This window comes from Podarcis filfolensis, assembly GCF_964270895.1.
Source record: "Podarcis filfolensis genome assembly, chromosome: 8".
In the NCBI taxonomy this organism is placed as follows: domain Eukaryota; kingdom Metazoa; phylum Chordata; class Lepidosauria; order Squamata; family Lacertidae; genus Podarcis; species Podarcis filfolensis.
The window spans coordinates 16,138,951-16,164,960 of record NC_139611.1 but is presented as its reverse complement, the minus strand read 5'-3'; the positions used below and the strand labels follow the sequence as shown (position 1 = coordinate 16,164,960).

The following is a 26,010-nucleotide window of genomic DNA, read 5'->3' as shown; positions in this document are numbered from 1 at the left end:
CCTTTGTATTGAAAACTTTTGTTAACCTTTATGCAAAATGGGAAGGGGCTAAAAACACACCCCATGACCGGCACCTGCAATCACCACAGATCTACCCAGACATCCAATTTTAATTCTGGAGCAGTGTTGTTTTTAACTATCCCTCAATAAATTATATTCTGCCTACTTCTCCATAAAAGTCTTGAGTTATTTTACTAAGAGTTTATCTATTTTGGTTTTGATTGGCTGAGTGAATGCAACTTGCCAATGATGGGTTTGCCTCCCTGACTTCCTTTGGGAGGAAGGGAGGGATATACACGGGATGGATAAATGAACATCCATTTTATTTATTTTCAAATGTAAAAGTACCATTATTTATTTTCACTTATAAAAAGTTACCCCCTCATAGAGTTTCAGGCCGATATACACAGCAATATAAAAGCATTTAAATCCCACCCCCGCTAAAAGCAGAACAAGGACAAACCGCTTAGAGGTTTTACTACAATTAAGCAGTTCGTTAAGTAAATTAAATTAAGGTGGCTGGCCACTCAAGAACATTGGAAACAGCTGGGTAGGCACGTCGTCATAAAATTTCGCTAAATAAAATATGTGACCCACAGCCCAGCCCCAATCCTATCCCAGCGCTTTGGGGCAGAAAAGTCCCCCTCAGCGCACCGAGTCCCGCGCCCATCAGCCACGTGGTCCTTCCTCACAACCGTCCTTCCCGCCCCTTTCTCCCGCCATGACAGGCCCCTCCCTGCCGCCCGACGATGACCCGCCCCCTGCCCCTGCTCTTGTTTTTTTACCTCAGAGCCTCCGCCGCCATTACCGCCCAGAGCGCGCGAGGAGGCGGGGCTGGGCGGGAAATTCGAGCGCCATCTTCGCTCTTCGCCGCCTTCAGAAAGGGGCTGCCATGGAGGCGGCGGAGGCCGTTGGGCGCCTCTCAGACACCCAGGTATGGGGTGCGGGGCGCTGCGGGGTTCGGCCCCCTCCGCGCTACCTCCCTCTCCCTAGCAATGGAAGCGCACCGCGTGTTCCAGAGCGTGTGCAGAGCGCCGTTGCCTGGCCAGGGAGAGGGAGGCAGCGGGGCCCTGCGTTCGTTGCAGCGCGTAGCTTCTCCAGTCTCAGGGAAGAGAGAGGGTGCCCCGGTGCATGTGTAGAGTGCTGTTCCATTGTTTAAAGTGCGTGTGAGCGAGAACGCTAGAGTCCTGTTATTTTTCGTTTTGCATTTGCGATGTTTAAAGCTGTTCTGGTTATGTTATGTGGATTCCCTCCCACTACCGTTCGTAATTTTAAGGAAACAAATTCATAGGATAAACTGTTCCCCTGGTAAGATAGTATTTGGGAGATCTGGGTGTTTTCTCGGGGAGTGGGTGGGGCGCAAGGGGGTGCAAAAGGACAAGATCCTTTACAATCAATTATTTTATGATGCCCTTTCAGTCATGATTCCAATGAAATAGTCTTTATTATCTCAAAGCAAGTGTGTTGTTCAGACGGGCACAGTTTATGCGACCGTCCCACCAATATAGTTCCATTTAAACTATCCTTTGCTGCCTGCTTTTTGTGACTGCAAAAAATGAGGTTTTTCAAACAGGTGCCAGGCCACAGTGTGTAATGTCTGTGTGTTGCACAGGCCTCGTGTAATGCCTAGGTGGGTCAGTGTGTAAGTATATGAAGTGCAAGTTTTCTGTTTTGTTTTTCACCAGAGGTTGAAGGCTGCATGCCATTATACGGTCGCTGGCCTTTGTGAAGAAGTTTCACAAGACAAAGAAATTCAGTTCAGTAAACAAACCATAGCAGCTATTTCTGAGATCACCTTCAGGCAGTGTGGTATGGCATATATTTTACAGATACCTTTCTCCCCCATAGTTTCATTAGTTTATTTATTATTAATGTTGCAATACATATATGAAATCTTTACATATTGATACATATACCATTATATTCGTAAATTCACATTTTCACATTTCATTATGTACCAACATTTATCCAATTCTTATTTCTTGCCCTGTGTCTTCTCTCCACCCATGCGTTACTTCCTTGTTATTATTTTGCATTATTATTTTATTGAGATTGTAATTTTGATATTTTACAGATATCTATATTTGTCTGTAGGAGCAATCAGTATTTGTGTGTTGTTTTTTTAAAAAATAGAACTGAAATTAGATATGTATAGAACTGACTTAATGATTTCTTTTTTTAATTTTCTGGCACTAGAGGGAGTACACAAGATGAGTTCTGAGAAATCTGTTGAACAACAGTGCAAATGTCAACACTGCTGTACAAAGCCAAATTAACTGTTGCTTTAAAAATCATTTTCTTTGTTTCTCGGGCTGTGTGTGTTCTGTTGCTTAAGTGAGCTAGGGTATCTTAGGCACGATGAATCACTAAAAAAAAAAGTTTTCTAGTCCTCTTGAGGGTGAAGGAAAGTTTGAAAAAGTATTTACAATGATGGGTGATAGCTCAGAAATCAGAACAGGAGAGAACGAGTCAGGACTTCTACCGCCAGACTGAGATTCTAGCAGTCTCTGAACAGCTTTAGGAGCCAAGCCAAAGTCAGTTGTTATCTAAGACCAGATGACATCCTGTTAGTTCATAAGGCCAATATTTTTTTTGCCCAAAGCTCCTGATCTTGGCACAGGTTTCTCAGTCCATTATGATAGTCACTCTTCAGTTATCTTGCACCTTGTGACACCCTGCCCTTAACTTTTTGGAGTGTCTTCCCATCCTCATCTTGTGCTCATGAAAGTACTTTGTTTTTAGGGTTGTTGTTATGTTTTAATCCCAGCCAAGCAGACACCTTTCCCTTCTGTCACAGAAGTTGATCTGCAAACATGCTGGCACCTTTGTTCCATACTTAGCAGCACAATACAGTAGATTATCAAATCTCCAACATGGAGACATCTTGCTAAAGCTGCAGCCCAACCCTTAATCCCATTTACTGGGGAGTAGGTCCCATTGAACTCAGCAAGATGTTCTTATGATGATACTGGGGACCTGGTGATGATATACCGTACGTTGTGAAACTTTTCCTTGGGCTGAAAGGTGCCTCATATGTTAGTAATAGATAACTGGCCACGAAATTTGCTAAAATAATAAAACTTAACATTTGCCTTCCAACACTAAAAAGGGAAAAAATGTTTGAGATTCCCCCTCCCCTTTGTTTTTCAGAAATCTTTGCAAAAGACCTTGAAATGTTTGCTAGGTAAGTATTGCGGAAATATGTGCTACTTAAAACTAGACATTGTCCTTATTAATCTGGTGAGAAATCTAGAAAAGATAAGAGGGACAGCTATGTGTTGTGCTGCTTATGAGGGACAGCTATGTGCTGCTTAAGAGGGACAGCTATGTGTTGTGCTGCTTATCCATGCGAGTTTTTCAGAGTCCACACAAAGTCGTCAGCATCAAAATATCAACCTGTATTCTACCCCATCCCATTTAATTTGCATTTATGATAGAATTGTAGAGTTGGAAGGGACCACAAGGGTCATCTAGTCCAACCTCCTGCAATGCAGGAATCTTTTTGTCCAACGTGTGGCTGGAACCCACAACCTGAGATTTAGTTTATGCTATATGAACTGAGCTATCCAAGAGTTTAGAAATCAAGCAAAATTGTTGCCAATGATCTGAATGTCCCGTTTGCAAATTAAGCCCCTATCTGGAAGTACCCATAAACCTTTCCTCCCTTCCTGTACCTGCTTTTCCCAGAAACCAGCTAATGTTCACTTTACTATGCAGCGTTGCTTCAGCAGTTGTGCTCTGTTGGGGCTCTGTTTTATTTATTTTGTAGTCTGAATGCAGGTTATTGATTCTAGCCTGTAAGGTTTCTTTCTCTTCCCCACTCACTTACATTCTTATGAAGCATGGTTGAGTACTTAGCTTAAAAACTGTCTGTATGTTCCCTCAATGTGAATAATTCTCACGTACCCTCAATTCTTTGGCAGGCTTTTAATTTCCCTCCTCCCCATTTTAGTCTTGGAATCGCTCTGGAAGCCAGTACAAAGCACAAAAATGTATCTTCACAACACAGACAAATAGTAAATTGCCTAGAGGATAATGAAGCCTTTGTGTTGAGTCTTGCCTCCTAAGAGCAGCCTTGTGGGTGGATTGTGTTCTGCCTAAAGTAATTGCATGCAGGTGTTATGCCTAACACAGCACACAACAGTTGGATGGTCTCCTTTTGTTGGCTGCAAATTGAGCCCCTTCATGAGTCGGTGAGTAGGTGGTTTGTTTTAAGCTTTTCAGAAGAGTCTGTTGTGTGAGGTGTCTTCCCATGTGATAGAACCCACCCCTCCAGTCTGTCAAATTAGAGCTGTTGGTAATCTAAAGTGATTGCCATTATGTTCTTTTATAGAAAGGTTTGACTTCCGGAAGCTGAAAACTTGTTTGCTACTCATACGTAAGTGGCTGGTGGAATTGCTTACTTCTTTGAAGAGGCTGCTTGCTCTTTCAGTGTTCTGGGCTTGTACTGTATGCTTGCAGTTAGGAAGCATGGCCAAAACAGAGGGTCACAGAAACAGATACAGTGCTACCTCTGGATACGAACGGGATCTGTTCCGGAGCCCCGTTCGCATCTAGAAGCAAACGTAATTAGCTATGGCACGTCTGTGCGTCGCTTTTCGCCGCTTCTGCGTGTGACATCCTTTTGAGCGTCTGCGCATGCGCAAGCGGCGAAACCTGGAAGTAACGCGCTACATTACTTCCGGGTTGCCACAGAGTGCAACTCGAACGCGCTCAACCCGAAGCGCATTCAACCCAAGGTATGACTGTGGGAAAGGTTCAAAATCATCACATTCAGACATCTTTAAAATATTATCTGGGTCCTCTTTCCTTTTTATGTGCTTATTCCTGAGCTGACAGACTTCCTATTACTGCTCCCTAAGATTACATGGATGGATATGGGGCTCCCCCCCCCGCCCCGCTGGAACTTGCCGGAACTCGTTTCCGGTACTTTTTAGGTAGGCGCCATTTCCATTCTAAGAGAACGAGGGAAGATTTTATGGTGAGTTCCTTCATCTCTTTTTCAAGAAAAATAGCACTGAATGGATGACATTAAATAATATCCTAAGCATGAATTTGACATGCAACTATCCAAACCTCTTGCTTTTGTTTGACCAAAGCAGGCAGAAAACAGGAGCAGAGCAAATTTTATTATATCTTAGTGTATTAACGAATACTTCAATAGCTGTATTAAATTAATGCTATTAATTTTGCACTGAGCCTTTGGAATAGAGTGAGCTAAGGGACCTACTTAGTCTTGGTACATGCCTTGGAGCCAGCAGATAGTATCAGGTCACTAATCCCTTTGGCAGAGAGTGCTGTGGACTTCATTGAAGTCATTATTTTATGGCTGGGTTTGGGAGGTGTTCCTGCACTATCTTAACTTTCTAGCCTTGTTCAGACTTGTCAGCAGCACTTTCAAGGCCCTTGTACATCTCCACCCGCACTTTAGCCTTTGACGTACCTGCTGTTGCTCTCCTAGGCCTTGCCCTTCTTCACACCTGTCCTGCTGCTAGAATATTATTTGTTAGTTCTCTTTGGAGACCATCTAACCCAGTGTATTTTTCTGGGCCTTTTTACTCATCCAGATTTCGCAGCTTCCAGCTCTTGTGGCCACCTGCTTGTGTGTCTGTCCTGCTGGATCACTGGAACGTCAATGAATTTTTTGGTAGTTGTTGTAGATAATGATGTGTTTGCATAATGACCCAGTGTGTGATTGTGTAAATCAAGTAGCACTTGAATGGCTTGTAAAGCACTTGGGGTACCTTCAGCCAGTTTTGTTTTATTGGATTTTATATACACAGTTTGCTGTAGCAACCCCTCCTCTGCCCACCCCCAAACAGTTTTGTCTGAGAGTCCCAAGAAGCTTTGAAAAGCACAGATAAGATGCTGTCGCAGGGAAGCCTTCCTGTTTTTTTATCATAGAATCAAAATGGAATAAAAGGCGCTTCAATCCATCTTGTCCATTAAAGGGAGAATCACAGGGGTTCCCCCCCCCCAATGCCCTTTCCAGTTTAAATTGCCAGTGCGTAGATTCAAATATTTATGTTCCAGCCATATGTCTGCCTATAACCCAGTCCCTCCTGTGGAACAAGAGAGGGAGATGGCAGGGTTTTATTACACAGCTGCGGCAGCACACAGAATCCTCTTAAGCACATCCCCTGCATGTAGAAAACTCAGTCTAGATGTGCTACCTTCTCCCTGATGTACTTGTTTTCTACATGCAGTGATGATCTGTAGCACTGATGTTGCTTTGTAGAATGTGGTTTACCCTCTATCTGTAGTGTGAAGTTGTATAACAGGCTAGGAAGGATACTACCCTGTGACTTGCTAAAAGGGAAGTTGGGGATTATATAAAATCAGGATTCCTGCCAGGCCAAACGAGGAACGCAGTGAAGTTACTAGTGTGGCACAGTATGACCTGGCTGGTTTTTTACCCAGTGGCTGTGGAAAAAGCTGGTGAAAGAACCAGCATTATAGCAGCAACTAGTTAAGCAGGAAGACAAAGCAGTGCCAGGGGCAGATCAATGCAGCCTGAGCCATACAGGTGGACTCTGCAGCTTCCTAGGCAAGCTCAGTCCAAAGAGTATTTGTGATTTCCTGAAGTGGCACATAAATATTGGTTCTTGTGGTGATCTGAAAATGGCTGGTTCCCTGTTGGAACCAATAGTGTGACTGAATGCTCTGTGATAACAGGATGACTGCCAGCTTAGGGTGGCAAAAATATCTGAGCCAGCCCCAGAGAGATGACAGTATCGAGAATCAAGAGCTACACTTGTGGTTCAGAGTTTATCTGTAGGGTCAGCAAAAGTCAGTGAGTAGAACAGGAGAGTGATTGCTTGAGGAGGGACATCAAAATAAGATTGCTAATTCAAGCCAAGGATGTAGCATAGTCGCTAAAGGTGTGCTAAAAAAAAAAAAAAATGACCCTAAGTTTGCTGCTTCATTTACCAGTGAGACGTAACAAGTAATGTTAACATTGCCTTGGCTGTCCTTTCCATAGTTTCACAGTCAAATAAGCCCTTTCACAGATAACATTTTTAAGCTCCAGCAAACTGCTTGTGTTTTAGTGATTTTATGTTTGTTTTTTTGTTCCCACTTTACACAGGCATGCAAAACGAAGTACAATCAACCTTGAGGATGTAAAGCTTTTAGCTAGAAGGAGCAAGTCCTTGGTGAGATGGACCTCTTGTTTTCTTGGCACGTTGTTCAGAAGTCTTGCAGTTTGTTCCTAAGGATGCCTTCAAACAAATTAACATTTGCTGCTGATGGAGAAACTGCTTTCCTCAGTTATTGTTCCATCCCAAATGTCACCCTTGAATGTCTGTCTTCTGCTTTTTTCCTTTTTCCTCACTTTGTCATGCTTCTCTGAAGTGTAGTGACACATGCTGGACTAAGGAGCAGCAGTCGTTGCAAGTGGTTCAAAACAGCCATGAAATGCAAGGGTGAAGTGTGGCATTTCTACACAAAGCTCAAATATATAATGACCGTCTACCGCAGCAGTGATTGTTGATACCTCAATCTTCCTAGTTTTTACTGCATTAATTTTGCAGCTGTAGAGGGAGAGAGAACCTTGGTTTTGATTGAAGCCCTGATATGTGTAACAAAGCTTTGTGATACCTTCTAGTTCTGCAAAAGTTTCCATTTTGTAGCTCTTCTGTTTGAAGAGTGGTGACTTCCTGGTTAGCAACAGAATGTCCTGGGTGACTGAAATTTTCCTGGACCCTTGGACTGATACTAAATGTTAGCAGAGATGAATGGCTGCTGTCAAAAATAGCCCTGCTTCTCCTTGTAGATCAGGGGTGGGGAAACTGAGAATGATTTAGCCCCCACTCATCAGTGAGGGTTATATCCTACTGCTTTGGTCATACGCACCATTTCGCTGTGGACTATTGGTGGGTGTAGCCGACACAAAATTTAACCCCGCCTGTCGGCTGTTGTCACCCACCCACTGGAATAATGTAAGCTGATTGACTTGTGGCTGTGGTTTTGAAAAATTGCCTGATGGGTCAAATTGGAACCCATGGCAGGCCAAGATTGGTTCATGGGCCAGAGGTTCATGTTGCAAGTTTCCCCCCACTTGTAAGGGCAATCTCAAAGCTTTCATATTGCTGCACATTGCCAAAAGGAGATACAAAGCTGTTGTTATTAGGGGTAACTGTCTCTGTGTGTATGTTTCATAGCATCTAGTTCTGGCCAGGGTTTGTTTATGCATGAGAAGGGCTGTGTTTTGAATCTAGGTGTTCTCTGAGATATTTATCTGTTCCTTTGTAAAAAGAGAGGGAGAAAGAGACAGAGAAAGTAGAATTTCAGTTTCAAATGCTGTGTGTTTTTGCTAGCCTTAAGGTAATCTAGGCAAGCCTTTCCACCCTTCTGCGCAATATGCAGCTACAAAGAAAAGGCTGAGGGGGTGCAAAGGGTGCAGCTGATTTGTGTGTCCTTGAACTAACAGCTGCAGTACGGCTTAATTGGGCATATAACGTCTTATCAGGAAGAGCAAGACAGTTGTGCCCCTCTACACTCTTAGATCACAGCTGTGCTAGTTAATAGCCCCTTGTTTATACTTGGTTGCTATTAGTGTTGTTCTAATTGGTGTGTGTTAGAGAGGGGAGAACAGTCCTGTATAAGCAAAAGTTCCAGAAAAAGATTCCCTACTCTTGATCTAACTTAATATTGTCTACTCTGACTTGTGGCAACAGCACTCCAGAGTCTTGGACAGAAGTCTCCTATTTGCTACCTGACTGCTCAGCTGGAGTTATTGGGGACTGAACATGCAGCCTTCTGCATGAAAAGCATGTGCTCTTTCACCAACTTGTGGTGAGGAATGCTCTCACTAGCTGATACTTTGCCCCACAGGTGAGTAATAAAATCTATTTCTTTCTAGCTAAAATACATCACTGAGAAGAGTGAAGAAATTGCTTTAAATAGCCTGGAAGAAAAAGAGAAAAGGAAAAAGAAATCGGGCTCTCGGAAAGGGAGAAGAGCCTCTGATGAACAGGAGGAACATGTGGTGGCTGAAAGTGATGATTCCAACATGGCATAATTTTCTCTTATCAAGACTACATCATTTTCAACAGGGAGTAATGAAATCCTGGGACTGCCTTAGGAGCTTCAGTTGCTGCTTGCCCTTGGGTAGAACTCTTGTGGTTTTCATTAGTAAGTAAGCAAGCACAATGCAGTTGGTATGTCAGTTCCATTTCTTACAGCAGACATGAAAAATAGATGCTTTGAACAATTTGGGAAAGAGAGATTTTAAGCAAATGGAAAACATTGATAGTCCTTTCTGTTTCACTTTACTTAAACACATAATGCATTGTATAAAGGCCATAGGTCATAATATATTAAATGTAATTAAATGTGGATAAGTGCCTTTTTCATCAGTCCCTGTCTTCAGAGTGGCCAAGCATTTGCAGAAGAATTGCTCCCTTTCCTTTCCTTGGCAGCACCCCGCAAGAGATTTTTTTTTTTTTTTTTACTTCCAAATTTTGGGACACATTAAGAGTCGTATTGCATCACACCAAAGGTCCACCCTGTCCAACATCCTGCTTCTGATGGTGGTCTACCAGATGTCTCCAGGAAACCTTCATGCATGAGGGCAGTAGCCCTCTCCAGCTGCCACCTCTATCCACCCGCAATTGGTATTGATTGACATGTTGCCTTTGAATCTGGAGGTCTGCATATGGCTGCCAGAGGTTAGACCTCCTACGGGAGTGAAAACCTTTATGCTGGAACATCCCTCAAACTTCTCCAAAGCAAGGGTGGCTCTTTGCAGAGCATACATGAACAGAATAAGGTTTGAGATCCTTCTGGCTATACACTTTCATTGTTTAACAAATATATAGATACCAATATGTGACAGGATTGATAATAAAAACCAGCAAAAGTCCATAGCTGGCTATTATAAACAACCCATTCCCATTTCTCTAACCATATCCCCACATTCTCGATGGCAGGCAGGCACACGCTCTTAAGTGTCAGTTTATAAGTGAAATCTTTTTCCTGTTTTCAGCTCCAACCAACTTTGTCTCTCTCACCGACACCCTTCATTATCAAATAAATATTCTCATTTATGGGGCCTATGCTAGATGAAAGTCCTAATACCAATGTGCCTTGAATCCTTCATGTGAAGTTTCCAGGGGAGCAGTTCTCTTGACAAACTTGCATACTGCCTGCAATATGGTTCCAAAGTTCACAATAAGATCCCAATTGTGTGAAGAAGCATTTTCTTTAGAGTGACCTGAACCTACTACCAGTCAATCTTAGTATCACCCATTGAAGTTTAGTATTATAAGAGAAGGAAGAAGGACCATGTATAATTTTATAGACATGTCTCATGTTTCCACTTGCCTCCTAGCTTCTACCAACAAATATTTTTGTGATTCCCACCTGCTCCTTTGGGAATAAAGGTAGGATATAAATCCAATAAAGAAATAGTGAAATAAAATAAATAAAGGGAGCTAGAAGTTGAGTTTCCCCACACCTTTGTCCAGAATCCATTTCCTAGTTCTGCCCTGAACTGCTTTGCTAGTAACATAGTAAAGGGGTTGGTCCCTCCCCCTTACTGATTTTGGTTTGATTTAGCATTTGTGTTTCACTTTTCCACAATGAGGTTGAGCTCAAAGTGGCACACAATTATCACAAAGTCTTTAAAAATGAGCAAATATTACAATCATTATAATATCAGAAGCACAACAACATAAATAGGGCAAAAAACAACAACCCCAAAATAATTCCTCAAACAGTACGATTCAGTGCAAACTTGTGGTTCAAAATATCAGAAATGGCTGCTGAGCACTAGCCCTGTGCCTTCCCTTTGGAAAGTGGCTTTTTCATTGAGTACAGCAGTAGCATACTCCCAAGCAGCAATAGCTCCCGTAGCTTTTAGACTCTGCTTCTTTCTTTTCACTCTTAAGAAATTTGATCAAATCTAATTTTTTGGAGGGATGGGGCAACAGATTCCATAGAAGATCCAGATTGTCTATAATGCTGTTTTTCCATGTGGGATATTTAAGATAATTCCTTTCCACAGTGTTTGGAGGAATGGGCTCTCTCCTCACAGGGGCATGGGCCCAAGGCAAAGACCCTGACTGAGTACAAGACCCTTCAGCTTGTGTTAAAAGGCTCACACCTGTGACAAGGCAGCTTTTAAAGTTATCTGGAGGGAAGGAGAACAGGCAGCCCCTATAAGCGTAAGGTAAAGGTAAAGGGACCCCTGACCATTAGGTCCAGTCGTGGCCGACTCTGGGGTTGCGGCGCTCATCTCGCTTTATTGACCGAGGGAGCTGGCGTACAGCTTCCGGGTCATATGGCCAGCATGACTAAGCCGCTTCTGGTGAACCAGAGCAGCGCACGGAAACGCCGTTTACCTTCCCGCCGGAGTGGTACCTATTTATCTACTTGCACTTTGATGTGCTTTCGAACTGCTAGGTTGGCAGGAGCAGGGACTGAGCAATGGGAGCTCACCCCGTTGCGGGGATTCGAACCACCAACCTTCTGATCGGAAAGTCCTAGGCCCACAGCGCCACCCGTGTCCTGAACCTAAGCATAACAGCCTCCAATTGAATTTCCCCTTAATGCCGTTGAATTGCTCCTTGGGATCCTGTTGTGCAGTCTGGAGATTTTAAGCATCACTCCCAAACTTAGTTCTACTGGTGTTGGAGATGTATTCATAGAAGTGAAATTTCTGTTCTTTCCAAGTATATCCTGAGGCTGCTGCAGCAGATTTCTCAATTATTCTCAGAAGGCATTTCTCCCTCCACTAAACGCACCATCGTGAGTCATTTGTTGCTAAATCACCCTATTTTTGTGCTCAAAGTGGCCTAATCATTATGGGAATAATGGCAAGGAAATGAGGTTTGGTTGGGTTGTTGTTGTTTTTTTAGCAAGTGAAAAATGCATATGTGGCTTAAATTAACAGTAAATGTACTCTAATGGGATTGGCACCCAGAGGCTCTAATTAAGGGTTAAAATCAAACAAGACGCACAATTTTGGGACTTAATTGCTCCCTGGTTCGTGCGTCATTGCTTGTGTTTGGAAGGAGATGGGAGGGGGAAGGGGTAGTGGTGGTTGCCAGGAGGAGGGGGTTCTTTGAATAAAAAACATTTAAGTGTGTGCCCCCTCCCCTAAAAAAGGGGGGGAAAGGTACAGAATATAACTTGCAAGCAAGTAGCTCCTGGCAGAGCTGAACCAGATGGCACTCCTTGTGCACCTCATGCGCTGCCTGTTTCTGCTGGTGGTGATCTACTCCTGTCCCGCACCCGCTACACTTCCTGTTCCAGAAGGACTTGCGTGGAAAGACAGCAAGGTAAGCTGAGAATTAGGAGTCAACTGATATAAAACACAGCCAGGAATTACTTTGCCTTCCATCCATTATGTGAGCAAGCTTTAATCATAGAATAATCAATGAAAGCTTGACAGAGCAATCCTGTAAATGGCTACTCAGAAGCAGGTCCTATTGAATTCAGTGAGGCTTGCTCCTATGTAAGAAGGTATTGCAGTTTGTTAATTGGCAGGAAAGGGAGACAGATTTTAATTTTTGGTGTGGCTTTGGGAAGGGGGTATTGGGTGATTTTGTTTTATTTTTTCTGTTCTGTGACTTGGGAAAAAAGTACAGTATTTGAACTGGTCTTTCCTCTTAGCTTTGGTTTTATTAAAAGTACAACCCATGTTTACTCTGAAATTGCACATGGCTGGCACACAGTTTAAAGAACATGGTACGTTGCAGGATGAAATACCATATTTTTCCGTATTTTTGGGGACTCCAAATTAAGAAAACACCCCTCAGCACTACCCATGTGTAAGACGAGCCTCAATTTTAAACCTAATTTTTTGTTTAAAAAAACCTAGTCTTATACATGGAAAAATACGGTAGGTCTTTGCTCCCAAGGAATCTACAGTCCAAAACAGACACTGCAAAGCAGCACAGAGAGGGAATATAAATTGATCGGAGAATTTAGGTACCATTTAAATGAATTAATCAGTAGATAGCCTGAGTTTGTATTATCCCAAATCACTGTATGGTTCAAAGCCACCCATTTACTTGGAAGGAAGCCCAACTGAAATCAGTAGGTCTTCAGAGAAAGTGGTGTATGGGACTACAGTTCTCTTACAGAACTAAAGCCTCAGCTGCAATTTGTAGGAAATGCAGTGGCACTAAGCCATATAGAATAGAATTGTATAGTTGGACGGGACCCCAAGGGTCATCCAGCTCAACCTTCTGCAATGCAGGAATCTCAACTAAAGTATCCATGACAGATGGCAATCCAACCTCTGCTTTAAAAGGACTCGAGTAAACCCCTCTGATTGCAGGAACCGGTTTACTTTTTTACTGTGCACTATAAATGTGTCTTCAGGGTTGCGATTTGGGACATTGTACAATGAAACCGCTATACAGATATCTGTTTCCAATACTTTTAAACAAAATAAAAACAGAGCTTCCAAACATTTGGTTTTTAACAAGATTACTGACAGTGTTGTGGAAACATAAAGTTGTATCCAATGCTAGTCCTACCAAGAGCAGACTCACTAACTTGGGCTCATTAATTTCAGTGGGTCTACTCTGAGTAGGGCTTGCTTGAATAAAAGCCATGTATGAGAACTGCTAAAAACTCGAAGAATGCAGACGTGTAAAATTTAAACTGCTTACTGATGGGAAAGAACGAAGCCCATTGAGAGCAGAGCTGAGCTGGCTGAGGTATTATTGATGAACTCTCCCTCAGATCTCCATTGTATATGTCTCGGCTTTAAATAATACAGAAAAGAAAATCTGAAGCCCCCCATTTATCAATATAATTGAATGCTGCTATGGGGTTTTCAAAATGGTCATTAAAGAAGCAGTCTTAAGAGTTTTCAACTCTTGAGTGCTTGATTTACTATACACTCTCTTGAAAAAGATCCAAGAAACAGTTCATAAAATTGATCATTAAAAAGATATTTTTCATCCAAATTATTGGATGAGCTACAACGTGGCAGCCTGATAGTTTATTAGCTGATCGCCTTTGTCGTTATTTTTAACGAGAGCTTTATGAATGAAGTAGAAGACCAGAGTGGAATTATCCTTAAAAGGAAGCGCACAAAAAATTCCTTTTAGAAATTTTGTTTTGTTTGTAATTTCACTGAAGCCTTGGAAAATTAAGACGTAAAAGGAGTTCTCCCCCCTTCCAGTTGTGAGGCCGAAAAAGAAGACATCCAGTCAACTGGTTATAAATCAGTATAGGAGATCATCACTCATCTCTCATTTCTGCTCTTCTTGAAGAAGACAAATGCCTAGTTTCTTTATTTAATATATTTATATACTGCTTACTACTTATGACTGTTTCTAAGCATTTTACAGAATAACAAAGGCAATGTGTATCTAACCAACAATGAAACTCAGAAAATACAACAGTGCAATAAATGAAATCCTCACCCCAATGAAAACAGTACAGTAACACATTTTGAAACATCTTTAGGGTGAAGGATACCTTCCCTCTTCAACCGCCCCCTTGCCATGGCACATCCTGACTCACAAAATACAACACTAGGTAGGTAAAGAGCCCACATGAAAATGGGACAAGGAGGCTCAGTGGCAGAGTGCATGCTTTGTGTGCGCTAGGTCTTTGTGTGGTCCAGTCTCCAGCAGGTCTAGGAAAGATCTCTACATGAGACCTTGGAGAACTGGTCAGAGGAAATTCCACAGAGCTAGATGGATCCAGTGGTCTGTCTCAATAGAATGCAGCTTCCCTTGTTCTTACGGATTTAATCTAGCACTCATTCAACTAAATGGTGTGTGGAGAGCCTTTGTCCCTCCAGTTGTTGAAATACAACTCCCATCACCCATGGCCATACTTGTTAGGACTGATGGGAGCTGTAGTTCAGCAACTGGAGGGCCAAAGGCTCTGCAGACCTGAAACATATGTTCTGCATTTCAACTGTGTTAATCTTGCCCAAAGCAGTTGATGCTCTGTGTGTGTTTGTAAAACCATTCAATTTGTGCTTCTCCCAGCTATTCCTGCCGTTCTGCATTTCTGCATTAATGCCTAATACACCTCTGCTTCATTTGCAAGTATTCGCAGGCACAGACAGACATAAAAAGAAGTGAGCTGCTTGCTTTCCTTTCTGGCCTCGCCGACTGGGTATCTCGTACGAATGAGGCACCACTATCAAGGCAGGAAAAGGCTGGGCTCAGCTCTCGGGAAGACAGAGCCCCTCATCCTCAGCCCCCACCCCGGGAAAAGGCACCCTGTAAGAACTTCTTCTGGAAGACTTTCTCTTCCTGCTAACGAAAATTACTTCTTGGGATGTTGCCCTAGCACCAGTGGACTCAAGATGGCTATGACCGGTGACTTCTCTCCTTGAGCAGCAAGTGCTGCTATGTAATTTAAAATTTCTCCTTTCCCTTTTGTTGATATTAGATGTGTGCATAGAGAACCAAATCAGTATGCTCATAACTCCCAACTTGTGTGCAGATGTGTTCGTAGGGCATTTAACTGATGTTCCCCATCTCATTCAGACTGTGAAATAAAGCACAGTCCATGTATATTTGCCTGTAAATAACTTCTACACATTTCCAACCAATTACTAGGAGTGCTAGTGCACCATGTCAAAAGAGAGATGTATGCTCTTTGCTGTTATATTTGTGTTGTGGATGTGTTTGGGCTGCCTATAGCATTGGAGAGCAAGATGGACATGTACCTTTAAAAAAACAACAACAAAAAACCAAGAATTGTTCTGTTAATTACATTTTTTTATCCCACTTTTCCTCTAAGTTGAGAGTCTTAGAAACCTCAGTCCTGTGTTGTCTTTCTGGGCTTCTACCGAATCACAGTATAAATGCAGTTCTACCTATATTTCTTTAACTCCATTAAAATGCAGATGACTGCATTGTACTGTTACGTGTACAACATACCCCAACAACAGATGGTTAGGACTGAGAGTTAAATGCATTTACTTCAAAAGAAGCCCTGTGGATCTCCACTTCTCACAAGTGTGTTTAAGAGCACAGCCTTGGTTTCTCGGAACTTTTTGTTCATTTAAAATTGGAGCATGGAAACCAGATCCTGAAATGTTTTTGTTAAAGAAATTTAGGAAATTTAAACACACACACACACACACACACACAAAACAAAAAAACAGCAACCAGGCTAGTCACTGGTATAGTGAAGTGTTTTCTGCCAAGCTGCATAACCTTGAATTGACGTGCCGGTCTTTGTGGGAGAGAAGGAATGAGCAACACACACAAACATATTGGGGGAAAGCTTCAGCTGTTCCTCACAGATTCTCACCAGCACACTAAAGAGTGTTGTCCCAACTTGCCTTTCCTCTGCTGTTTGCTAGTGCTAAGCTTGTCTCCTAGTACAAATAAGCCTTTAGATTCTGAAATAAAACTTTGCTGTGTGCATATGTAACCTTTGTGCTGTGTTCTATCCAGAGAGAGCGTGGACAGGTGATTACATGTGCCTCTTTCCTTAGCAACATTTCATGTAGTGCCTCTGGCTCAGTTTGTAAATTTGACCTGGACAATTTTTTCTTCTGTATGTAAATTGGGCAGACACTGGTACTAACTGCCCTTCCTCCACCACCTTCCCACTGATCTGATTCTCTTGTTGTGGCAAAGCTGAATAAAGTCTGCACTTGGGGGTCCTTTTAAATCATAGCTGGGTAAAAATTGGGCTCTTCCATATGTTGCTGGACTCCAAATCCAGCATGACCAATGGCCAGGGCTGATGGGAGTTCATAGAATTATACAATTATGGAGTTGGAAGAAGTCCAATGCAGGATTTTTAGCTAAAGCATCCATGACAGGTGGCTCTTAAAGGGCTGAGAGCCTGGGAAGCTGTTGCCATTCAGAAATAAACAAGACTGGGCTAACGGTCTGATTTGTACAAGTCAGCTTCCCATCTGCGTGATTGTATTTAATCATTAAAACCCCAAGGCCATTTCAGGAATGTATGTCATGCACTGTTTTTGAGAAAACTGTTCTGCTGTGTTAGAGGGGGGAAAACATACATGAGAACTGTATAGCAGTTTCAGAAGTTAATCTTATCTGTTGCTTATTTGTAGGGGGCTGGCCCACATACTAAGCAATTGGGATTTGTATGCAAAGACATACATATCTAAGCTTAAAAAATCAGTAGCAGACAGCAGGCAGAAACATATATAATAATACAAAAGTTTTAATACTAGGCAAATGTAGGGTTAAATAGGGTTTTTGTTTTTAGAAAAACAAACAAAAAAAGCTAACTAGTCGAATTTATTGCTAATAGGAGTGGTGACTATCCCATGATACTTTATGCAGGTTATAGTCTCAGCTGGAATGCCCCAGAAAGTCAGATTATTGTTTTCTTAAAGTCATCCTCACAAACAGACAGAATCTCATAGAAATGGCACAGGCACTGAGGCAAGAGAAGGAGAGCTACCAGTTGGGGGCCACTTTGCAAGCGTGGCTTTGGAATACAAGACGTTTGGCTGCATTCTACTACAGCATGCAACGTGCCACTAAAATGCACGCTTTGTATATATTTGTAACGGAGTGTGATGTTCTAGCAGGAAGGAAGCATCGAAAAGCAGGAAGGTAAGGCAAAAGGTGATCAGGCACAAAAAACAGGACCCATAAACTCTAATTTCTGGCTTTGGCACTGGCCCAACGCCCTAATCATGGTGGCAACTTCGCAGCACCACCTGTAAGCATAAAGGAGATAGGGTTTTTTTTAGTTTTTTCCTCGCTGCATACTTAAACAAATATATATCACAATCTTTTAAGGATTCCAGCAGGCCCTCATAGCATGTGCGCGAAATAATCTCACCCCCCCCTAATTTGGCAGTTGGTATACTGCAGTGCTTTGTAGAAATGCAAAGACTTTTTCTCCACTCAGAATGATGCAGAGTCCAGTGAACAATGTCCTGGTTAGAATTTCTGTGCTCACATGGTGTTGTTCAGTTTGTAGAGGCACAGAAAACTCATCGATGTGTCCAAACCTGGACTCCCAAGGCCTCCTTATTTCTTGCGTTTGGAACTCAACCAGTCCCCCCATGGCAACTTTTTCTTGCCCTTGGACATGCTCCTCAAGGAGTTTAGGGCGTGAACCTGCTGTAGGCGCCTTGAAAGTTCCTCCCCACAGGCTTGTTGCAAGGCCTCTGTCTTCGGCTTGTCCCAGTTCAGGGTCAGGGCAAGAGCTTCTGGGTTTGCTTTGTAAACCAGCTGCAACAGAGAAAGGAAAGAAGAATCTACCACTTGGGACCAAGCTGTGTAAGATATGTCAGATTCATGATTGGCTCTCCTGCCACACGGCTTGGTGGCAGGGGACAAGATTTACATGCATGAGGTTTAATCCTTGGACATTTCTACTATCAAAGAGGTTCCCCAGAATCGGTAACGAGAGGACCTTGCTAGACATCAGCAGCTTAGATTGATAGATGGTCTGAACTGGTGCAAGGAAGCTTTTTGTGTTGGTTCTATTTTTAATTTAATTTTTAAGACTCTACTATCCTTCATGGTAGGATTGCAGGAAAGAAGTGGTATCAAAAAATACAATATAAACACATTAAACAAAAACAACACTGGGAACAAAAAGTTGTTTTTGTTTTAAAACAACAAGGAGATCAATGCCTAAAAGCTTTAAACTTAAAAACATTTTAAGAGCCGAAGAGAAGGACCAACATCTTTATGTGATGCTGACAAGAAAATCCACTTTAAACAAAAACGGGAAGAGTGGCAGATTCAGCTCCAAATAGCTTAGGGCCTCAGAGAAGGTAGAATTTGGAACCTTGGAAGACAAATGGACTAGAGGGAGAGAGTGATGTTAACCCAATTCTGGCTGTGTGTTTGTTCACCTGGCCCCACCCTCTTTTAGAATAAATCTTGACTGCATTGGTTCCCAAATGCTTTATCCTGCCCTTTCTCTTTCCATGGAGATTTTATTCAATTTGGAATCCAGGCACAACAAAGGGAAAGAACTCTGTGTGGACTCACCTCTAAGTCCTGACTTGCCAGGCCAAGTTCTGGGGCAGACTTCTCTTTAAGTGTGGTCCGAACATGGCTGCTGAGTGGAACCCCGTTACCAGCCCCTCTGCTGCTGCAGCTGCTGCTGCTGCTCCCAGCGTCAACCACGTCTGTTTCGTCCATGGCAGTTTCCTCTGATCCTGGCTCTAGGTAATGATGATTAAAATAATTCATAAAGGTAAAGGGACCATCATATTGCCCCTCTTTCTTCACTCTGGCATGGTTTGTTGAGAAACGAGCCTCAGCCAACAGCCTCATTACCTTCTGCTTTGGGTACAATGTGGTCCTCGTTTTTCAACGCTTGCAGGTAGAGTTCCAGAAGCTGCCGGGATTGTCGTTCCTCTTCCCGCCTGTCCAGCACCTGCTGAAGGGTGTCTTGCAGAGTCTGGATCTTGGGCTGGTTCTCAGAAAGCTCTTGAGCCAGGTCAGAGCATGGCACATCGATGAGCACCTAGAATTAGATGAGGTCCATCCTCTTACAGCAAAGGTGAGGGATTCTCATTCCCCCCCACCCTGTTGCCAAAGGCACATGGCCCTTCCTTTACCTGGAGGTCTTCCTCCGACATCAAGATGATGGTGGAGAGGTCGTCCTTCAGTTGTCTGGCCAGTTGCCTCCACTTCTCTCCACCACCACCATCCACTCTGTCAACGTCTGCGACGTCTTCCTTGAGCCAAGCTGTGCCCCCATCTGACAAAGAGCCACAGTTATAAGGGCAAATGTAAAGCTTATTAAGCAGGTTTATGCCAAAATTCACAAAGTACCGTATTTTTCGCCCCATAGGATGCACTTTCCCCCCTCCAAAAATGAAGGGGAAATGTGTGTGCGTCCTATGGGGCAAACGCAGGCTTTCGCTGAAGCCTGGAGAGCGAGAGGGGTCAGTGCACACCGACCCCTCTCGCTCTCCAGGCTTCGCGCAGATCTCCGCAAGCCGTGGGAGCCCGCGCCGGGCTCCCGCGGCTTGTGGAGAGTTGCCTGCATGCCGAAGGCTGGGCGCGCTGAGCTCAGCGCGCCCAGGCTTCGCGCAGCTCTCCGCAAGCTCGGGCTTCCCCCGCCCCAGCCCTGCGCCTGCGGGGGAAATAATTTTTTCCCCCTTTCTTCCCCCCCCCCAAAAAAACTAGGTGCGCCTTATGGGACGGTGCGTCCTATAGCGCGAAAAATACGGTAATCAGCTTGTTTGCATGACAGTGTAGGCCAAGCTATAGTGATGCTGTGCAAATGTGGGGACTCCTGGAGAGGAACTTGCAGCCACTGTTCTCCTCCCCCGGTCCTTTTTACTGCCACACTGAGCTAAGCCAAAGTTAAAGGTAAAGGGATCCCTGACCATTAGGTCCAGTCGTGGCTGACTCTGGGGTTGTGGCGCTCAACTTGCTTTATTGACCGAGGGAGCCGGCGTACAGCTTCCGGGTCATGTGGCCAGCATGACTAAGCCGCTTCTGCCGAACCAGAGCGGTGCACGGAAACACTGTTTACCTTCCCGCCAGAGCGGTACCTATTTATCTACTTGCACTTTGACATGCTTTTGAACTGCTAGGTTGGCAGGAGCAGGGACCGAGCAACAGGAGCTCACTCCGTCGCGGGGATTCGAACCGCCGACCTTCTGATCGGCAAGCCCTAGGCTCTGTGGTTTAACCCACAGCACCACCCGCGTCCCTAAGGCAAAGTTTATCAGGGTTAAAAGAACTTAAAGCATAAGAAGAGCTGTGCTGGGTTAGGCCAGTGGCCCACCTAGTCCAGCATCATCCCTGGCCAACCAGATGCCTGTGGAAAACCCACAAGCAGGACTCGAGCACAAGCACACTCTCCCCTCCTGTGACTTCCCGCAACTGGTATTCAGAAATATTTCTGTCTCCAACTGCGGAGGGCACAGCATAAGCATCGTGCCTAGTAGCAACTTTGTCCTCTGTGAATTTGTCCAATCCTTTTTTAATGCCATCCAAGTTGATGGTCATCGCTGCCTCCTGTGGAAATGAGTCCCATAGGTTAACTGCGCTGCATGGAGAAGTACTTTTTTAAATCTGTCCTGAATCTTCCAGAGCATAGAACAGGAGTGGGAAACTGGTGCCCCTCCAGATGTTGCTGGATTACAAGTCCCATCCGCCTCAGCCAGCTTGGCCACGGGTCAGGGATGATGGGAGCTGTGGTCCAGCAACATCGGGAAGGTACCATGTTGGCTATCCCTGCTCTAGGCAAATTCATGCCTTATACGGCAGGTGTCAAATGCGCACCAAAAGCATGTGATGGTCTGCAAGTGCAACAATAAGGTAAGGCAACGACTGCTTTGTGTGGGGGTTGTGCTCCAGACCCCCATGCATAAACCCGCTCCGCCTCCACCCACAACACCTTTTCCAGCCACTTCTGGGGTGCGGCAATGTGCGCAATTGCAGCCGTGTGTCAATTGGGTGCATGCAAATTGGTTGTTGCCTCTTCTAAAAAGCTGAAGAACCTAAAGGGGGTGGGTGGTAGTGGTGGCAGCAACAAAGATGCTTCTTGCCCAGGGCCTCATTTGCCCCTACACACAGCATCCATATCCTATAGAGCTTCAACTCTTCCACTTACCTATGCTGCTGGTGGACCACTTCTCGCCCTTTGCCAGTGCCACAAACTTGGTGTTCGGCGGCAGACACAAAAAATAGTCCTCGTCATCCACAATGGTGCCATCCTCAGCCAACACCAGCGTGATGGGCTCTGAGGCCTTGTCAATTGCTAGGAGGTCACAGGCTGTGGAAAGGGGAAGAGTCCATATAGCTCAGTGATATAAATATTATTATTATTATTGCATGCAGAAAGTCCCTGGTTCAATCCCTGGCGTCTCCAGGTAAGGCTTGGGATGTCACCTGGCAACCCTAGGGAGCTGCTGCAGGTCAGTGCAGACACTCCTGTGTTCCTAAAGAGTCACCACAACAGCGCAGAAAGTCTTGGCCCCAACGGCATACAACAGTTTCTGTGGAAAGTGTATTTAACTTTATTTATACAAACACGTGTTTGCCCTTTTCTCTCCCCTCTGGCACTAACAATAAAACCAGGAATAGGAAAATACAATCAACACACATAAAACAGTGTAGTTATGGAAGTGCTTGGACCCTTATTATTTATCTCACATCAAATTTACTATGAAAAGTATTGGAGGTATCCTCTTGCCAAATTGTACAACCCTAAAAGGTTCTTTGTAAATAGCCACTCTCCAAGGGCGAACAACCAGTGAACCCAGGTGAACGAAGGGAAACCTTTGTAAACTGAGAGTCTGTTATTTTCCATTTAGACCAGGGGTTCCAAAACGGTGGACTATGCACCAGCGGTGGTCTATGAGTTTCATTCGGGTGGTTTGTGTGCCTGTGGATCTGCATTTGAAGACAGGAAATGGCCACATCAAATTGGTTTTAAATTGTATTTTTATTGCTGCTTTTATTGTAATACAATAAACAGTATCAGAAGTAAAAGCAGTAATAAAAATACAATTAAAAATCATATGGCGTCTAGCACAGTGCCATTGCAATTGCTATAACAGGCAGAGAAATCGTTAAGCGATCCACTGATTGGGAGCCACTAATTGAGATGACATGGCACAAGTGACTAATGCAGATAGGGGGAAAACATAGGGGGTGAGGTCAAGTAACTTCTGTGGCCTTCCTTGCCCAGGGCCACGCAGGAATGAGAGCTTTCACCACAAAAGCTTGCAGGTCAGCTGTGTGTAATTTGCAGTGCACAATTCTGTATTAGAAGGCTACAGGGCAATTCTAAATGCCTGGGAGCCACAAGTAACACAGGTTCAGCAAGAGCTTCCCTCCCCACCAATGGAGATTAGAATTCTTTAATGCAATTGAGCTTTAACAAGAGTTTTGTCCACACCCCTTAATCATAAGACACCCAACTAGGTCATCTTCTTTCTTTTACTTCCTTTTGAAGGTCCACTGCCTTTTCTTCTCATAAGCTCCTCTTTCCGAACACCCAGACTTTATTACATTTTGCCCTCCCCAATCGATTTTGTTTCTTCAAGTGGCTTCGCTGCACGGTCCAAACGCTGCACTGTGGAACCCCTTGCAACAAGATTCCAGTGCCTTGATTCTATGCAGTTAGGCGTGCTTCACATTTCAGTGGGATTAGGCACACCTGTCTCTGCACAGCACCAGGTCACAAGACTTGTGCTACTCACTGACACTGCAAGGAATAATTAGCCCATCTATCCAGTTTGCGTCCTCCTTCTTAACATGTCCCAAGTGACCAGATGGGTTGCTTGCGTTGTCTGGCTGGGCCCACTCCCTAGAGAGTTTAATTCTTGTGTCTTTATAGATATTGCATTCTTGAAAATCAGTCAATCAGTACATTAACACACACCCCAAAATCTTTAGACCCTCTTCATAGGGAAAGTGCTCCAGCCTCATTTGGGTTGGCTTTTTCCTCACAGCCAGCCCAAGACTTGTTGACACCTGAGGCAAACCGCAAAATGATGCCTCTCCAGCCAAGGAGGAAGGGGTGAGTGAAGATCTACGTGGTGAGCAAGGGAGAAATAAAGTTCTAAATCGGGAACAGAGGGAGGAGGAGGAGACCAGCAGCACCTGCAAGAGGTTACTGTAGAGACAACATTTTGAGCTGGGGTGTGTGTGCCAAAGAGGCAGCAGATCTGCCCACCTCAAGTAGCAGGATCCAGAGGGGAATGCACAATGCACTGCATGCTGCTGTCACTGATACTGTGACAGCAGCAGCAGGCAATGTATTCCCCTCTGGATCCTGCCGCCCGAGGCGGCTGTCTCACTTTGTCTCATGAGTGGCTGGCCCTGCTTTTCTGCACCTTTCACACTATTTCCATGACACTATTAATTTTTTTCAGAATGGACAGCCGGAACGGCCCACGGTATTCCAAATGAGACTGCATTGGGAAACCAGAGCCTCCCAACCCCTCTCTTTGGGCCTGGGGGTACATTTGTGGGCATCACAAAAATATACCCATTTCACAGAAGAAAAATTATTAATGCTCATAACCTCCCTCCTACAGGCAAAACCCCCTCCCAAAAACAGATGAAACATAGAAAAAGAAGGAAACAACACCCTCACAAGAAACAGGTACCCCCGCCCCCAAACAACCACCAAGAAAAGGCAAAACTAACCCTCTAAAATTTGAGGGCCAGGGAACTTTGGAAACTATCAGCTGGGCTATCTGAGGGCACAATGATTCTATACTGAGACCCCAGCTCCTCTTCAGCTCATCACTTACCCAAACCAGTTTGGAGTTATTTATTTAAATCTGCTATCTCATTTTAATTGCAAGAAGGAAAAGAAAAGAAATATCAGGATTTAGGATTCTAATTCATATCTGGTATACTGTTTTACTATTATTACATAATCTAAAAAAATATATGCTTTATTGAAACCTGGTTGGAAAAAATAAAACCAGAGGTGTGGCAAAACTGACAGCAATTGACAGGCCAGCAAATTTATGATTATGTATGATTTATGATGTTGTGGAGGATAGTCCATTAGATTTATGAACTGTAATCCTGCAGGTAAGTACAACTGTGATGTGTGTGTTTGTGCGTGTGTGTGTGAGAGAGAAGACATTCTTGTCAACTTTGGATAATAGTTCATGCATCTGATGAAGCAGACACTGATCCAGGAAAACTTATCCCACAATAAATTCATTAGTCTTTCTGGTACCACAAAACTATTTTGACTTTTTGCTGTTAAAGTTACTGCTGTTCTCCCGGGCTTCCACCTCCCCACCGCCCTGGGTAAGATCCTCTTTTAAAGATGCATCCCAGACCGAAATTCAACCGGTGCAGCTGTCAATACCCAGGGAAACTGATATGGGAAGCTTCATCTGTGGAATCTCTGCCTCTGTAAAAAGAGGAGGGGAGAGGGGAAAAACCGCTTACCTTTGCTTCGCAGCTCCCGGAGGCAGGAGGCCGCCACCCCGTGCTGCTCCTGTTGGCCATTCAGCCTGACGAGACATTGCTTCAACTGCGGAAGCCTGGAACCAGCCGCCATCGCTTTGCTTGTGTTCAGCTCTGCTATAAAGAAGGCTGTTAGATAGAGAAAGTCTCAGACCGCTCTTTGAAGGCAACCAATCGGAGCAGAGCTCGCTTTGCTGATGCAGCCTGGGAAATATAGTTCTCTTCCCAAATTCATTCCGCACTCTGGACGGCAAACCCGCCTCTTTGCACGATGGGAAATGTAGTTCTCATCCATCTAATTAAACTAATCCCGATTTTGAGGTGACAAAGCAAGAAATCCCATTAATTTATTTCTTCCTCAGCCAGCATCTCTCCGAAGTCTCCAGTTCAAGGATAAGTTTACATATTCATTCGCTTCATACTATCAAATTGACCAATACTGTACTTGTTTCAAGAGCGAACGGGGATACTTTGTAACCCTAAAGTTGAATTATTTAACTGGAAATAAAATCTCGTGGCTTTGAAGAACTATAGGGAGTATGAACTACCAAGGCATAGCTGTGTTTGTGTACAGTTTTCTTTTGTGGGCTCCCTTCCGTACATCCTTTTATGATTCCGTACACCCATGACTATTTGAGCTCTTAATAATATCGGGGAGGTCACACACGACCCTTCTTTCAGCAGTACAGCGTCTACTTTATATGTGGAAGGTTCCAGGTTCAACCTTCATCATCTCCAAGGTAGGACTGTCTGGGAGGAGAGACCCTCTGCCTGAATCCTTGGGAGAGCTGCTGCCAGTCAGTGCAGTGATTAATGTTCTTATGCAGCTGCACTGTTTTATACTTTCTGGATATCCCATTGCCATATTCTAAACTAGTTGTGCTCCATGTTATAAATCAAGCACTGCTGGGAGTTGTTTCTTTTTGTTTTCCAGTGTGTTTTTTTATCAAGTAAAAACCCTGTATGGCGCGAACTAATTTTTATTCTGAAAGTGTGCCTGGAACGGGGGAAAAAGTTTGAGAACCACCGTCTTAAGGGAAGGGCCGGTGGAGCACCTGCTTTGCCTGCAGAAGCTCCCCAGGTTCAATCCCCAGGAGCAGCAGGGAATACCTCCTGCCTGAAACCCTGAAGAGCCCCTGCCAGCCAGTGCAGGCAACACCAAGGT

At 44.0% G+C, this 26,010-nt stretch overlaps 2 protein-coding genes across 2 annotated transcripts; one reads left to right on the top strand and one right to left on the bottom strand.

Annotated features, from left to right (window-relative positions):
- The first annotated feature begins 649 nt into the window (after window positions 1–649).
- On the top strand, window positions 650–9,344 carry CENPS (centromere protein S). Its single transcript, XM_083629014.1, has 5 exons — window positions 650–934; window positions 1,686–1,809; window positions 3,151–3,184; window positions 7,088–7,154; window positions 8,864–9,344. Exons 1-5 carry the CDS (start codon window positions 722–724, stop codon window positions 9,020–9,022), a joined length of 597 nt encoding a protein of 198 aa, XP_083485140.1. The 5' UTR covers window positions 650–721; the 3' UTR covers window positions 9,023–9,344.
- A 7,773-nt stretch (window positions 9,345–17,117) lies between these two features.
- DFFA (DNA fragmentation factor subunit alpha) lies at window positions 17,118–24,997 on the bottom strand. Its single transcript, XM_083628936.1, has 6 exons — window positions 24,828–24,997; window positions 21,517–21,678; window positions 19,505–19,647; window positions 19,221–19,410; window positions 18,930–19,105; window positions 17,118–18,158 (listed from the first exon to the last, which is right to left on the bottom strand). The coding sequence occupies exons 1-6, from the start codon at window positions 24,937–24,939 to the stop codon at window positions 17,955–17,957; spliced, it is 987 nt and encodes a 328-aa protein (XP_083485062.1). The 5' UTR covers window positions 24,940–24,997; the 3' UTR covers window positions 17,118–17,954.
- Between the last annotated feature and the right edge of the window lie 1,013 nt (window positions 24,998–26,010).